This window comes from Peromyscus eremicus, chromosome 8b (genome assembly GCF_949786415.1).
Source record: "Peromyscus eremicus chromosome 8b, PerEre_H2_v1, whole genome shotgun sequence".
NCBI classification, from domain to species: Eukaryota; Metazoa; Chordata; class Mammalia; order Rodentia; family Cricetidae; genus Peromyscus; species Peromyscus eremicus.
This window is the reverse complement of record NC_081424.1, coordinates 35,032,474-35,049,331: the sequence shown is the minus strand read 5'-3', so window position 1 is coordinate 35,049,331 and position 16,858 is coordinate 35,032,474. Positions and strand designations below refer to the sequence as shown.

Sequence of the window (16,858 nt, the reverse complement as noted above, 5' to 3'; positions counted from 1 at the left end):
GCCTACCAATATTTTTCAAGATGCTTGGGATGTAGCATTAATGAAAGCATTTTATTATATATAGGAAGGCAAACTGAATGAAGTAATTTAGGATAATAACTGATAGAGAACAAAATAAGCTTTTAGGATGGAGAATGACTGGAGAGGCGGGGGCTGTTCTCTAGAGAAGGATCCTGGAAGACTTCCCAGAGGGAAACATTTAACAAGACCTAAAATCCTAAACTAGGGATAAAGATGGTTTACTATTTGGAGATCATAAAACAGTATTTTGCATAACTGGGTAGTGAATGGCCAAAGGCAATCAAGGCTTTATGACAGGGCTAAAGGGGTGACAAGGAATAGATTGTGTGTGCCTTTTAAAGAATTTTGTCAGCACGACAAAGAGTTAGTGTGTTTTAGAGAAATAACCCAGGGTGAATAGAAGAATTGATGTTAGCAGAGTAAGGTCTTGCAAACACAGTGATCAGCAGATACTTACACTGTTCCTAAAAAGAACACATTCTGGGTAGACCTATACTAACAGCATGAAGTTGCAAATAGTGAACAGATTTAAGATAATGTTTAGTTCATTGTTTGGAGCCATATATTTTGGAGATAGGTCTTCTACTATATCCAGTGTGATTAAAGGAAAGAAATGAGGGGCATCTTCTGTTTGGGGGCTTTCAGCAATTGTGGAGATGCCACTGGTGGTTTTTACTAAGTGAAGGATGGAGGGAGCAGCTGGTAGAAAGGAGAGTTTGGGGCACGAGGATAACCGAAGTGGATAATGGCTATGTGAGTCTTGTGTTCAGAAGGGAAAGGGCCAAAGTCTTTTTAAAAGAGCTTATGAAGTTGGACAGGGCTCCTACGGAGACAGCATAGATGAGGCTGTGGCACCTGGGAAGGCAAGTCAAGGGGATTTGTGTGAACTCCAGTTCACAAAGGGGAGTATTTAGCTGCCATGTGCTGTGAAGAGAATTGGTAGAGAGAGCAGGGTTGACCTTTGTATTTGGAAGATAATGGCTCTGGTTACTTTTCTTAAATGGACACAAAAACACATTAGTAGTGGTTGAAAATGGAACAGAAAAAGATGCCAGATTGCAAAGGTGGGCCAGTCTTCTCAAAGTGTGTGTCGTATTATACTGGGGAGGACCTTGGTAAGAACTGGACGAGAAGAATTGACGGATATTGAAGTCTGTTTATTTGCTATTGTGAATAACTCGGTGGTAATTTAGCCATTGATAATGGACCACGTAGGTGGTAATTAATGTAATGAAGTTCTTTGGGGGGGGGGCATGGAAGCACAAGTCCTCCCAGAAGAACTGTCTTGAATTCAGAGAAGGGAGTTTTCCTGATTGGCGGGACAAGGTAGGTAGAGGTGCAGCTGCAGGTTACATGATGGGGAGAGGAGAGCGTCTCATCTGATTGATTCCCGTGTGATAGTGTGGGCTAGGCTCTTTTGAATTAAGATAGTCCAGGAACTTCTTCATATGAATTTGTAATTTACAAATTGCCTTGTGCTTTCCTTTGCTTAGAATTGGGTTGAAGTATATCAGCAGTGATTTTTGCCTGGATCTGTTTCCATTAAGTATTTTTTTGTGTGATTTCTCATAAATTTACACAGTATAAACAATTATTCCACAAAAGAAATGTGGAAATAAATATGTCTGAGGACATACCTGGCACATTTTATAAATAGGCTGCTTCTGCCTTCATGTATTACTAATTCTGCATATCTTTTTCTAATATTAGATCATCAATTACTTCAAAAGAATCTTTTCACTTCTCCCCTCTTCTTTTACTAACCTGTAAATCATAGTAACATAAGTATTAAGTTTTTATAAGACTCTTTTCACTTCTAGTTTTTGCATATCTGTCTCTCCACATTCTTATGTAACAGCTTAAAGCCAGGGAACTTTCATCTCTTCAAAAATAATCATCTTTTATCCTATATTAATAAAATATAGTCAAGTTTAATTTAATTATTATGGTTAATATGTGATGAGATTGGGCATGTTAAGGGTATTGTGGCCATAGATTGTGGTTAACACAAGAATATGGAGAAAAAAATTAAAAGGACAGAGGAGGTGACTCATTCATAAAATGCATGCCACAGAAGTCTGGTGACCAATGAGTTAATATGGGCAGCACCCATGGAAATGCTGGGCACTAGGAAGCCCAGGAGAGGTAGGGAAGCTGGAGCTCATTGGCTCAGTAAAGAGCCCTGGCTCAAAACGTAAGGTGGACGTTAACTTTCTTTGAAAAACACCTGATTTCTGCCCTTGTTCTCCATCATTTGCACATAGCCTTGTGCATGCATGTGTGCTCACCTGCATGAACCTGTATGTACACACACACACACACAGAGAGAGAGAGAGAGAGAGAGAGAGAGAGAGAGAGAGAGAGAGGAGAATGCTGTAAACTGGTGATGTATATTTTAGTCAGAACTACCTTGAAATGCATTATTTACCAAAAATATATTTTTTAAAATATCTAAATGGTAGAAATTTCAGAGACCTTAACTTTTGTGTGTGTGTGTGTTGAGTTTACTGATAACTCAAAATGTAGAGGCATAAGAATCAGAAGTTCAAGCCAGCTTCACCTACATAGCAAATTCAAGACCTGGACTATGAGACCATTGTAGCATGAATCTTAAAAGTTCTTATTAATAAAACAAACCTGGAGCCAAGTATTGGGGTGAAGCTGGAAGATCAGAGAACCAGATCAAGCCACAGCTAACCTCACCTGGCCAACTTCTCAGCTGGTCTTGTTTCCTCAGACTGGAGGCTTCTGTGTCCTCCTCCCAATGGCTCTCAGCTGAACTGCTTGAAAGCCTGAAGCTTAACCAGCTAAAAGCTTACCTAGCCAAATGCTTCTAGTTCCTGGCCCTCACGCCTTATATACCTTTCTGCTTTCTACCACCACTCCCTGGGATTAAAGGCATGAGTCCTTGAACACATGGATTTCTGCCTCTGGAATGCTAGGATTAAAGACGTGTGCCTATCCTCATGTTTAATATTGTGGCTGTTCTGTCTTTGACCCCAGATAAGTTTATTAGGGTGCACAATATTTTGGGGAACACAATACCACCACAGACCATGTCTAAAAAAAAGTAAAAATAATGACTATGTCCATCTATTTGTATATGTTCATCATAAAAAAGACAGGATTGATTTGAGTAGAATAGTATTTTAAGAGTTGATTTCAGTTATTTGCAAAGTTTTTAAAAATATATTTTCTTCTTGACATTTGGAAACTAGCTAAGAACCAATTAGTCTTTCTTGATCTGAAGATAAGTGGAAGACCGGCTTGGGTGGAGGGCCTGCTGTGGTAGTTGGTGGTGCCTATGTGGAGGTGAGGAGCAGTCTGGGATGAGGCGAGAACTCCTGCCTGGTCCACTGAGAAAGAGCGGCAGTGCTTCCTGGGGAACGACTCGGTCACTTCTGTACTTAGGACCAGGACAAGTTTTCATAGATTTAAGGAGCACAGAATTAGAGAGCACGTGAAGTGATTCTATAAATGCTCCTTCCTAGGGGAACTCTGGGGTGAGGTGATATGAGGGAAGAAGAGGTAGGTGCAGCCAAAAAACAACGGGTGACGACTGGGTAGGTGTGAGGCACGGCAGGAAAAAAGAAAAAGTGAGTGGAGAGGTGGATCGCAAGAGTCCTAAACAGTGTGCTGAGCTCGGTCCTTCATTTTACCTGTGTGGAGACGAGCTCAGTTGAAGTGAGCTGAGTGAGGTATTACTTCTCTGTTGTTCTTCCAAGAAGTTTTCTTTCAATGAAGCCTGTGGGAGTTCCTGAGTAGAGGGGGAGCTTTTGTTGGTTTACTGTTTATTTTGTCCTAAGTAGACAGGACTGTGTAGAGTTTCTGTGTAGACTGTGGAAAAGCCTCCGTGATGCTTGTGAGAACTTGAAGTGTTAGCCTTGAGCAGAGCCGTCCCTTCTTCTGATGCTGAGAGATGAGAAAGTGGAGCGGGTTCAAGAAGTGTAGTGTTTCATAGGTTAGAGGTAAGGACTCCGGGCCATTGGTGAGAAAGGTTTCCTAGGAAGCAGGACAAAGCGCTAAGAGAGAAAGGAGTTAAAGACTTAGAGAAAACCAGGAAGCCTTGAGATAGGTTGCCTTACATGGAGGCATATTGCTGTATTACTGGTTTGAATAGACTCACTTTAATTTTGAACTTCTTGTAGGTGTATCCCATCAGTAATCTATGAACCACAAATCCTTGGTATCTGTTCCAGGCTCAGACAACCCTGATTATAAAAGGAAGCTTCTCAGTGACTGCTTCACATTTGAATTCTTGTTGTACTAGTATAATGCACTCATTTGAGAGGTTAGAGAGCAAGGATTTCCTGCACTTAACTACGGTAAACTTTCCATTCAGTTCACTACAACTAGTTCACACTTCTCTGTCCTGGCCTCTAAAGAAAACATCTGAGTCCTTAGAGCATGTTCAGGTTTTTCCTTAAAATACTATAAACTCCTCATTTTATACAGCTCACTGTCCTGCAAACCAAAGCAACACAGTTACTCTTAGAATGCATGTTTTGAGATGGAAGAATGGCAGCTGTCTGGGAAGACATGAATTTGTGAATCTTTAACAGGATAGTGTCAGTGTATTTTCAATTTTAATTTTAAACCAATTTTTGAAGAATCACCAAAGGTTGAAAATTCACGAAGTTCTAGTTCTGGTAAAAGTAGCATATGATCTAAAATTGGCTGATGTGATTAGACTTGTAAATATGCATGGAAGTGAGTGCTCTATCTTTCCTAGGGGTTTTAAATTGTAGTTACTAAAAGAGAAATAATTATTAGAGTGATTAATCTTTTGCGTTAAGTTTTATGTTGGGGCAATAAGATTTTTAACAAGGATTAACCCACTACTGGAAAATGAGCCTTGCATGTTTTACATGAAGCTGCTTATAGCCTGAAAGAGCAGGGAAAACAGTTTTATAACTAACTTGGCAGAGGATCTAGGCATTTTTTTCCCTTTTCCTTATGATAAATTCTATTCAAATTTTGTGCTTTTAGCTTTCTCCAGTATGGAGGTATTAAACTGACTCTGGCAAACTGTGGTTTTTGCATGAAGCAAGCAGAAAAGTGTGTTGTGAAAAGAGGGTCGATGGGGATGGGACAGACTATCTTAGCCAACCTTTCTGCTGTTGTGAAGTTATTAAGCAATCTTTTCCACAGCATCTCTTTCAGAAACAGATGTTGCTTCACTCTACTTAATGGTTATTATTATTTTTCTTCCTCTAAGTGAAATTCTGAATATATGTCAGATCACTTTGAAAATCTTTTGACTTCTAATTTCAAATCCCCACCAATAATAATTGATAGCTATCTCAAATCTTATAAATTGAGTTACCTGCTCTATAATGTTGCTACTCAACACTTTATTAACATTTGAATAGTATCCAAAAAAGATGTCAAAAAAGATCAGAATCATAAAAATTGCTTAGGGAAAACACGTAATTATTGTGCTTCCCCCCACACACAACATCAATGTATTTTAAAAAGAGTGTTGAGTCTTCTTGTTTGAGCAGAGGCATTTAAGCACCCTGTTCTAACTTTCTACCACTCATTTTTGCTTTAGCACAGATGAAGCTCTAAAGAGGAAGATTATGAAAGACACGTCATGTATATATCCAGAACCATGGCGTAGCTATAGACTTAGAATTATGTAATTAAAACCCTACTATACACCTGTTCATTTGTATCACACTTTAGATACACTGTTTAACATGTCTGAAAATAATTTCCAATAATACAAAAGTAAAACTGACAAGTGGCTCTAACAAGAGGTTAATTAGTTAAGTGATGAATGTATTTTCATATGTAGAACTTCAACTAAAAACAAAGAACTCTGAAATAATTACTTAATGCATCATCTACATTAGATTTGCCTGATTATCTGATGGATGATACTGATACCTAATACTTATGCAGTATGACATTTGTATCACACTTTATAGTTTATTTTTATAGATAGAAGTATTTGATTTTTTTATAACACAGACAAAAGCCCTGCCATTAAAAAATGCCACCAGCACTCTTTAATCTATTTATTGTATTGTCTAGTACTTGATAATTAACATGTAAATAGAATAATATAATTCCATATCACCTTTATTGGCACATTCATATTAAATCACAAATAGAACTTTTATTGATATCTCCATTTATAGACTATTGATAAAGCTCAAAGGTTTTCTTTGTTATTTTTAGTAGCATATAGTTAAAGTGTATTAATTTTGGCTAGAGCTTAATAATGGATCCTGAGAATTTTTCCAGTTTGGTAATAAGTTAACACTGATGTGGTTTTGACTCCTTCTAATTATTTTGAAGAATATTTGGCTGGGAATATAGCTCCCGGGTCGGGCACTTACCGAGCATGTGTGAAGTCCCATAATCATACCATAAAAGGGTTTTGTTTTAAATGTTTTATGAGATAACATAGCAATGTAAATAAAATAAAAACATTTTCATATACTAATATTTATATATAGTGTTACCTTTGCATTTCATTTTGTTAATTCAAAGGTTATTATTTGCAATGAATTTTAAACTCAGGCTATCTCAATTTGTAAAAAAAAAAGGGTCACATTTTATGAAAAAAAAGAAAAATATTTAATAAATTATTCATAATGAACTAGACTAGATTTTCCTTAAATTAATTGTAATTTCTAAGATAAATTTGCTAATAAACTTTTTAATTGTTTTAATGAGTTATTCAAATAAAAATTCACTTGTTATACATTTAATTTCTTGGTACTATTATACTCAAAACAATCATGGTAGATTTTTCATGTTATAGGATATTATATTTACTTGTAGAAATTTTGCTTGACAATCATTTTTAATCAGTCATTCTGTGTTTAGTTTTTAAGAAAAAAGATTTTTTTATGCCATGGAAACTCTCTCACTCCAAGTTAGATTGTAGTGTGTTACATCTATCATCACGATACATAGAAACATGGGTAGCACAGGCGTTTTTTGTTCCATTTCAAAAAAGGACTTCTCTGCTAGTTTACTAAAATACTAGAGAAATGTGGGTAGGAAACATTTGAACTCTTTCTTCTTTAAAAGCAATCAAGGAGTCACCTTTATCTTTGCATTTCTTTGAAAGTCAGGATCTCTGTATTTTAAATTATTGCATAGTGTCAATTGCAGAATAAGTAGATCAGAAAGGTCAACTACTTTGATAGCCATCATTTTCCTTCCTTACTAAAAACTTGTCTTGTCTTCCAACTGTAAACCTAGCCATCCCAGTCGTTACCACTCCCCTCGATTTGTTACGTGTCCTATTTCAGATACTGAGCAAATATTGCTCATCCAGTTTTTGCGTCAGTAACCCAGGAAATCTAAGGTGCTTTCTGATTTGCCTTTCCTGTTACAGGTCAACAAAAATCTCTCAGTGACTTCACCACCACCAGGCCCTCCAAAAAAGCCGAGGGTGAAACAGTCATTTGTGCTGACCACTGATGAGATTATCCATCAGTTTGGATTCCCGCAGACCGGTGAGCAGCTTTCTTGCTTTGCATATTCTTTTAAGTGTCAATGCTATTTTTTAATGAATGTACTTATTTCTATTCAGAAAAAAACACTCCTGGCAATCTAATGGTCAGTTTTCACACTTGACAAAGAGATGCTCTCTCTCTTTTTTTCCTAAAGTCATAGAAATGATTTTAAAGTTCAGAATTGATAGCTTTAACATTAACTGCCTTGAACTTATATGCTGTTAAAGAGATCATTTAAAACTTGAAAAACCAGAAGTTTTAAACATGTACAATATTAAATCTGATTGAGCTTTTCAGTTGAATAAAGGAATAATGGCTTATGGATAATTTTATTTTTAACTGTTTGTAAATTTTATATAAAGCCAAAATAATGTGCCTTTTGGTGGGATATCACAGTGATATCACAGACCTTCAAGTTTCAAGTTAATAGAATATACAAAAAGTCTACTTGAAATATCTACATTAATTACTGAATTGAAATGAATTGTAAAATTGCAAATTTTAGACTGTTTTAAATGCACATGAGTAAGGTCTTCAAAGAATATTAAAGAAAAATATCTATGAGAAATGATAATCATTGAATTGAAGGATGACTTTCTGTTCATTAGCTACTTTTTTACAATATTCTACCTACTACCAAGTTACTTAATCAAGAACTGAAAAAAAATCACAAAGTACTTATCTGTGATGAAGAGACTAATACACAAATTTTAGCTTCAATAGCTGAACATAATTTACTCAGAAATTTGGGGACCATAACACTTTTCTGTGAAAATATGTGGAATTTATCATTATAGAAGTTCTGTTAATCTCTATATAAATTATATACCTTAATGAGGAAACACTTAGATTTAGAAATCTTACATATAATCCTTGCTTTTATTATTCCTGTTAGAATTTCTATTACAAAACTGGAAATGGTATTTGGTGAGGTAACTCTTCCTTTGAGGTGACATGAAGACATTTCGTAAGTGTAAGGTGCTCTACAAATTTGACATCTACATCATAAACATGCTTGTGTGCCCAGTTTAAAAACACTTGAAATCCTAATTTCAAATCACTATAATAGCTAAGTTGTCCCATCTTAGAAGCTTTAAATTTCTAATGTTCCAGATGTCCACTAGAATTTATAGCAATAATATCAATCACTGTTATTTATTATGGAAAGTGTACCATGTAGTACTCATCACACTTTTATTCTTTATGCCTCACAGAAATATTTGGCTTGAGTTTAAAGGTTATCCTTTTAATGGCAAGAAAGGAAGGGACCTCTCTTGTCCATCAGTTCTTACTGTTTTTCTGCTGAGGTCAATTTTTTTTCTGGGAAGAAACTTTGTCTCAAGGGCATAGATGTTGAGTGTCTGGTTGCATTACTGTATTATCTTAAATCAATTTGAGAAGCTTTTTATGTCTGTGAGCCAATACGGGATAGCTAATGTAAACACATTCATGTTCTGTGGAGGGAAAGACTAGAAAGGATAGATGGGAAGGTTCTTGGAGTTGAAGAGTGATTATCACAGAAACAGATAACAATAAAGACTCAGAACAGAGACACAACTGGGTCTGATAAAGGGACTCTTGTAAACTTTAGAAACTTAGATGGGAGTCGTTCCGTTTACCTTAAACTTTCATAGCAGTGGATTCTATGAATTTGTATATTTGTGTCATGAATATCTATTCATCGGTATACTATCTCAGAGACATTACCAAAGAGCCATAGGGTACAGGTAACGTGGCTACACCTGACTTTTGTTTTGGTCACTAATATGTTTGACCTCATTTTAAGTCATATCCTTCCTAGGAAGTTCTTATATAATATGTATTATATATAATAAAACAAAAATATGTGATCAGTGATAAAATGACCACTAGCTGGGCAATGATGGGACACACCTTTAATCCCAGCACTCAGGAGGCAGTGGCACACAGATCTCTTCAATTCAAGGCTAACCTGGATTATCGAGTGAGTTCCAGGACATTCACGGCCACACACAGAGAAACCTTGTCTCAAAAAACAGACAAGATTCCTGGAGGAAATCCTCACTCACAGCCGGGTAGACTGATGGTCAGACCTAGCCAGCCCCAGCTGCGGTTGACTGTAGAGTCCTGAGCAATGTCTTCAGGCTTCAGTTTTCTCAACCCTACAGGCAGCTGAGGCATTTGGTTTCTGTCTGAAAATTCTGTAATTCTAGGGTTTGTGTAGGAGGAGACAGGGGGAGGAGTTGCAGTGAGTAGGATCAAAATGCATTGTCTGTCATTCTTAAAGAATTGATGAAAATATTTTAGAAAAAATGTACTGCTTATCTGATGTTCAAATAAGTTTTAATGTGGATAAATAAGTGTTCTTAATTATACAAATCTTATGAAATATAGGAACACCAAAACAAATAAATACATATACTATTTAAAAACAGAAATCTTGGGGGTTGGAGAGAAGACTTAGTGCTTAAGAGCGAATACTGCTTTTGCAAAGAACCTGAGTTCAATTTCCAGTACCCATGCCAGGCAGCCTGTAACTCCACTCCAGGGATCCAGTGCCCTCTTCTGGACTCCACATGTCCCTGTACTCAAAAGTGCACATACCCATATATACACATACACAGTCACACATGACTAAAAATAAAATAAATCTTAACATATATTTATATGTATATATACATATTACACACACACACACACGCACGCACGCACGCACGCACATACACACAAACGAATAGAAATCTTAACTGAAAACTCAGATGAAATATGCAGGCCCTGCAATTTTTAGTATAAGGAAAAACTATTTGTCCAGAGTTGTAATGGATAGGCCCACTAGCACTCACGGAGAGAGACTTTCCATTTTAGACTATGTATAAAAGTGTTTGCATGCTAGTGTCTGTACTCTGAAGTGAGTTTATGTTAACCTTAGTTACTCAAAGCAAGTTCTAGGAAATTGGGACTGCTAGAAAAGTAAGCATTTCTTTCTTACGTGGTTTATAATCCTAAACCTTGTAAAATATTTCCTTATTTATTCTGAAATCATTGTAAATGACTCTTTGCTGTAGCCTGTCAAGGTCATCTAGTAAGTATTACAGTCCCTGCCTTCAAGAAACATATGCTGAGCTTGAGGAGACATTGAGTTTGTAGAAAATGAAGTTAGTGTCGTAAATTCTGGAAGTGCAGGTTTAAAGACAATGCTGCAGGAAAGCAGTAGCATAGAACAGTTAAGAGGCTCCTGGGCTGCACATCCAGACAGAACTCTCCTGCCTCACCCCCATCTCCACTGCTGAACAGCATGTCCCTGCACTTCCACTTTCAGCTGCACTTTCAGGTGCTTGTCCCAAAGACAGGTGGGGGGAAACTATACCAAACCAAGGAGTTCACTTTTAATTTTCTATAGAGAATAAAATTACCAAAGCCTGACTATGAAAAGTATATCATCTGTTTTGAGATAAAATAGGTTTTTGAAAAGCATTACTGATATCTATGTAAGAGACAAGCTAAAGTGGGAAAGAGCTCCCATGAAATACTTAGTTTAGGTATTATTCATTGAGCTATTTCTCCAAATCCCCTTTTTAAAATTTAAACTATATCTTTATTAAGGAATTTTTAATGGAATTCTAACACTTTAGGTGAAATTATAGCTTATAGCTTATATAAAAGCTTTATGATATAGTGAGCAAGCTATACTATATCTTAAAAATTGTTTTCAAGAATTGGAGAGATCTCAAATTAGTAAGTTAACAGTGCAATTGAAAGCTCTAGAACAAAAAGGAGAAATAATGCCCAAAAGTAGATGATGAGAAATGCTCAAATTCAGGGCTGGAATCAGTAAAATAGGCACAAAAACAACATCATCAAAAATAATATAAATCATCAATAAATAATGAAATAAAGAATTGGTTCTTTGAGAAAATCATTAAGATTGAGAAACCCTTAGCAACTTAAATAAAATGCAGAGAGATGGTCCAAATTAACAGAATTGGAGTTGAAAGGGGGAACATACCAGACATTGAGGAAATCCAGAGAATCATAAGGACATTCTTATAAAACCTATATGCCACTAAGTTGGAAAATCAAAATTGCTTTCATACTTCTTTACTATAATGAGGAAATACCAAATAATAGCACCTTGTATTTACATAAGCATGTAAAGTGGTTTATGTGTATCTTCATTTACTCCACAACAAAATTCTGTAGAAGTTAACCATGAATCATGCTGAGTACAATCATTTAAATCTTCCAGGAGCTTAAAGCTACCATTCCCTGAACTGACAGTGAATCTGAGAAGCAGGACACTGGTTTGCCATGAGTCATGCACCCACTGTCAGCCACGTACGTCTTCTAACTCAGTGCATCACCCGCACCATGCAGACTGCCAGTCCCTAAGGAGGGCACACGTGTGGGAGATCCAGTAGTCTTGTGTTCAGGGGCCTGGGAGAGGTTGTGCTTCTAGCCGCTTCTCTGCCAGTAGCGTATGGTCACTTTCGTTTGCCAGGTTTTCCAGAAAAATAGTAACTTCACTTTTGGGGAAAGTATGGTTTTTGAGACTGAGGTGTCAAGCAGGAGATCTTAGTTCTTGATTATTAATGAACTCACATTATTGACCTTTAGATAGAATTGTGCTTGCCATTTATTAGGGTTTTTTGTGTAATGTGGTATTTGATCTCTAGTGAAATCAGCAGCTCTCTGGAGAGAATTTTATTCTGCGTTGTTTTGTCTTAATCTAGGTCCCATTTAGCCACTTTGGTAAGTCTTTACTGTAGAGCTAGGTTTTAAAACATGACAGTAGACCTGGGGGGTCCATCCCTGTTGTCCCACTCACTCAAAAGGCAGAAGCGGGAAGAATAGCTGAGCCTACAACTTCAAGACCAGTCTGGACCACATACCAAGATCCTAAGTGTGGATTATTTAATAAGAGACTCAGTCACTGTTGTGAGTAGATAGGGGAGAAAAACCATCAAACATTTTTGTTGCTGGCACTGCAGTGTTTGTATCATCTCTACAAGTTATTGTTCAAAGAGAATATTTTATGTATTGAGTGTATTTTTCATATCATTTCTTTAAATTAAATGTAATTCAGATTAAATAGATAAGTCAAGCAAGATAAAGTAACTTTATTCATTTAATCTTCCTATCTTTTTAATTATGAACTTGGGTTTGGATTACATCTAAGCTGGAAACATGATGATTCTTGCATTTCAAAGGAAAAATACATTTTGGCAAAAATTAGGAATAGAATGACTCAATAAACACAGCTGATGTTAAAAGGGACTTTCCATTTTAAGGAAAGTAAATTAAGCTTCAAAGAATTTTCTCAGCCCATCAGAGTTGGCAGAGCTTTCTGTCAGTGTTACTTAATGAACTTTAAACTGTTAATTGAAAAAGAGTGTCTATTGAATTCTTATTTCAAACTTTTCAAAATTCCAGAATTTCCATTCAGTGGTGAGATAAATGCAAAGAATTAATTAATTCTCATAGATTAAAGATAATCTACAGAATTAACTGATTTTTTCTGTAAGCATATATCTTTAACTGCACTTTATGTTTTTTAAAAGAGTCAAAATGTTTTTTTAATGTGTAGTTGTTGAAAGACTTTATTTTCCAAAAAAAAAAAAAAAAAAAACCCTTTTCAGAATTCAATGTACATTCCTCTCTAGCTAGATGCACCTGCATTTCCTACTTCAGAGTATTGTTAGGGTCATAAATATATTTTTGACTTTGAAATACACAAAATGTTTAGAGATTAAATAACACGAGGTCATCTAAGGTTTCCCCATCCTCATTTTGAAATCATGTAATTTGCATTCTAGCTAAAGTAATGGAGGAAATCTTATTTAAGACCTGGCCTGATAAACTCTTTAAAGTGATGATTATGGGAGGTAAAATGTGTCTGAAGGGCAAACGATGAGTACAGGATATTTAGAAGCCCGCCAGAGGCCATTGCAATGAGGTAGGTGGAGAAGAAAGTCTGCACACAGGGCTCTGGGGGCACTAATCCACTAGAACTCAATTTTTACAACTTCAGCTTTCTACCTAGGTGCCAGCTTTAGGTCATCTTAGGACTGTGGCATTTGGACCATAAAATCCTTAAAAACCAAAGTAACATGTCATAATCTGTGTTAAGAGTACATGGGTTTGCAAGACCACACTTTGCCCCACAGATGATGAAGTAGCCACCAAACCGAACATTCCATTTGCTAACATGCATTGAGTTTACGGTCTTCCCAAACATCATCTCAGGAAGCATGAAGACTGTGAGGTGCTGTACACAACCCTGTTTGATAGCCCTCAAGCAAGTGTCCTTCTATAGTAGATAACATCAAAATAGAAGGAAAGGTGTTTGTTATTACGAAAATATTTTGTTACATTTACTGGCAAAGGGATGCAGTAATGTGTAGAGGAGCCAGTTTCCAATCAGGACTTACCATGACTTTTCCAGTTCTGCCTTTGTTGCTCAGCAAGTCACTTAACGATTTTACCTTCTTCTAAACAGCATACAGTTGGCCAGACAGTATGCTGGCACTGATTGGTGAGAGTAAAACTTAAAAAGCTGGGACGACCCAGTGGTTGACAGTACGTGGCCTGCATGCTTGAGGCCCTGGATTTGATTCCCCACACCTGAAAATAAATTATTTTTTAGACCTTGCTTTCAAAGAATCAGCAGTTTCTTGTTGCTGTTGTTGTTAGAAACATTAAAAAAAGCAGATGAATGTAGTTCAGTAAGGGACATAGACTTAGAGGCCCAGGTCAAGTTAAGAAGGAATTTAAATATTCAGTAATTTATGAACAGAGTCTTTTAAAAATTAGTACATATTAAAAAGAGAGGAGCTTCAAAGCTGAGGAGTGGGAACAACCTGTAAAGATTTTCATATATGAAGTGGAGGTTATTGTGCCTAATTTTCTTGGTTTTTAATGAAGATTTTAGAAATCTAATATGGTAGCATGCAATGTGAAATCACTTTTAAAATGATTAAGTAGCCAAATGTAGAAGATACTATTTTAATTTTCTAGCATTAATTCAACAATAGTAGCTTATTCAGTAACTAGCATAATGTTTAAAGTTATTTTAAAAAGCCAGGATGAATATTAATCTGACAGACACTTGGTCATGACTTCTTAATTATCCCTCAAATCTACTAGAGATCAAGAATTACTTCCAAAGCTAATAGTTTAAGTCATTCTTTATCCTTTCTCTAATCACCAATCAGCACAAAATGTCCTAGGATGGGATGCATTTCATATTTGGATTTTTCTAATCACTGAGCAGATCTTAATTGCTTGGATCTGTCCTTTAACACATCATTATTTATGTTCCCATCCACAAACTGAGACTCCATTTATTAACTTTTTGTCTTTGTATTTGGAACCTGTGAAACTTGTGCTTGATCTGTATATTAAAGGTGTGAGTTACTGTTGCACTCCCCAGAAGACCATTGCTCTTAAGTATCAGGTGATTGGTGTTAATCTCCTAGTTAAGTATTCAGATTTAGCCTCCATTTCAACCTTGCCCCCATCTGTTCAAAATAGGAAATTTGCTCTAAACTCTGACTTCTCAGACACTTCTTTGTGTGCTGACACGTTTTTTTTTTTTTTTCCTGTTCAGAAGCATTCATAGTATATTGCAGTATTTGCCCAGTTGGTATACTGATTGCCAATGAAAAATAAAAGCATGCAACTGGAAATTTTAAACTGTAGGAAAATTTTAAATAAGGTCTTTTCTCATGAATATAAAAACTATGTAACCCTAACATAACCCAAGTATGAATTCATATTTTAATGATACTCTGATATTTACCTTTTCCAAAGCTTTCTAGTTGATGTGTTAATTATTTCTTAATTTGTGCTATTTAAATTCTGAAGATTTGTGAAGTTATCTGCCTATAACATCATTTTATAGAAAGTTTGAATGTAAAATTGTAAAGATTAGGAAAAGTTGAACAGAGCTATTATATATGTGACTGAAATAAATATAAAATCTAATCTGACACAAAATGTTCATCCTCACATATGTGTAGCAAGATATATATGCTAATTGGTTTCCATGAATGTGACAGAGCGTCATGTTGCCTTGAGTGTAGGGTCCTGAGAGAGGTGTCTGTGGTTTACCCCGTGGTGCCATTCTTCCTGGTGAAAACTTGGGGCTCATCTTTGACATATCCCACCCTTTGTATAATTAGTCTCCCCCAGAGTTCTCTCATTGCCTTGTTCTAACTCTCTCTCAATTGATGGGTTGCCCCCTTTTCTGTCTGTGATGACCTCTCCAGTCGTCATGTGTTGTGGGTATCATTCCATCCCCCTGTCTTTCAAAGTTCTGGTCTCTGTTTTCATCTGTATTGGTGTATTGTGTGTTCTGTGTCTTACTTCATGCCACTGGCTTTTATTTGTTGTTTGTATCTTCAGATGAGGGAGTAGTTAGAAATATGACTTACCTCTTCCACTGTGTGAAGAACTGTAATTTCACTAGTTCATTTGCCCATGCACATCTATTAAAATTTTCTATTTGTAGGTAGGACAGATAATGTGCAATTTATATTTAGGCTAAACGGGGAAAGAATGTCAGGATTACTGAGAAAATGAGAACACCTGGGACAGGGTCTCGTCTCTAGAAGCCTTTGCTCTTCCCAGTGTTACTTTGGGAGACTGATTCCTCTCCTGGCCTGTGGTTAATGCTGGGCGACACCCCTGTTATTTGGGACTGGCAGCCTGTTTGGCTTAAAAACGTTTTTACCTTTGAATCTGTATTTATTGTTCCTGGTTTTATTTAGTTTGACTTCCACCAGATATGCTGGTTACATGTTCATTGGTTTTTATTGTAACCAGGATAGCGTTCATACCAACTGCAGCACACACTCCCACAGAAAGTTTGTAGGCAGAGCTTTCTAGTTATTTTGCATTGTTAAAAGTTTGATTTTTCTAATCTGTTCTTTTTAAGCTCAACAGCAGCCCTGGTGCTGCTCTTCCCAGAGCCCAGTTCCACACCCTTATCTTACTTGACCCATCATCAGTGTTTGATACATTTGGTTACTTCTTAATGCATGGTGTCCTGGACACCACACTCTCTTGGTTTTCTCTTATCTTGTAAGTCTGTCCTCTTTATTTCCTTATGCTAGATGCTTCCTGGTTCCTGACAGGTCTCAATAGACTATTCCTCCATAGTTCAACTCTCTTTTATTCCCTGAATATGCTAGCATCCTTGGGAGCTGCATGACTTTAAATCAAAGTCAGATACCAATGACTGCCTAATGTTTTTGTTTTCATTTTTGTTTTTGTTTTCCAGACAGGGCTTCTCTGTGTAGTTTTGGTGCTTGTCCTGGATCTTGCTTTGTAGACCAGGCTAGCCTCGAACTCACAGAGATCCTCCAGGCTCTGCCTCCCGA

At 36.5% G+C, this 16,858-nt stretch overlaps 1 protein-coding gene across 4 annotated transcripts in view; it reads left to right on the top strand.

The window, feature by feature from the left end:
• Nucleotides 1–16,858, top strand: part of Ahi1 (Abelson helper integration site 1) — a 150,308-nt gene that overhangs the window by 74,824 nt on the left and 58,626 nt on the right. For all 4 annotated transcript variants that reach the window (XM_059272672.1, XM_059272670.1, XM_059272671.1 and 1 more), the window contains one exon: nt 7,379–7,499. In XM_059272672.1, the coding sequence (XP_059128655.1) occupies nt 7,379–7,499 (121 nt within the window). The remainder of the gene's footprint in view (nt 1–7,378; nt 7,500–16,858) is intronic.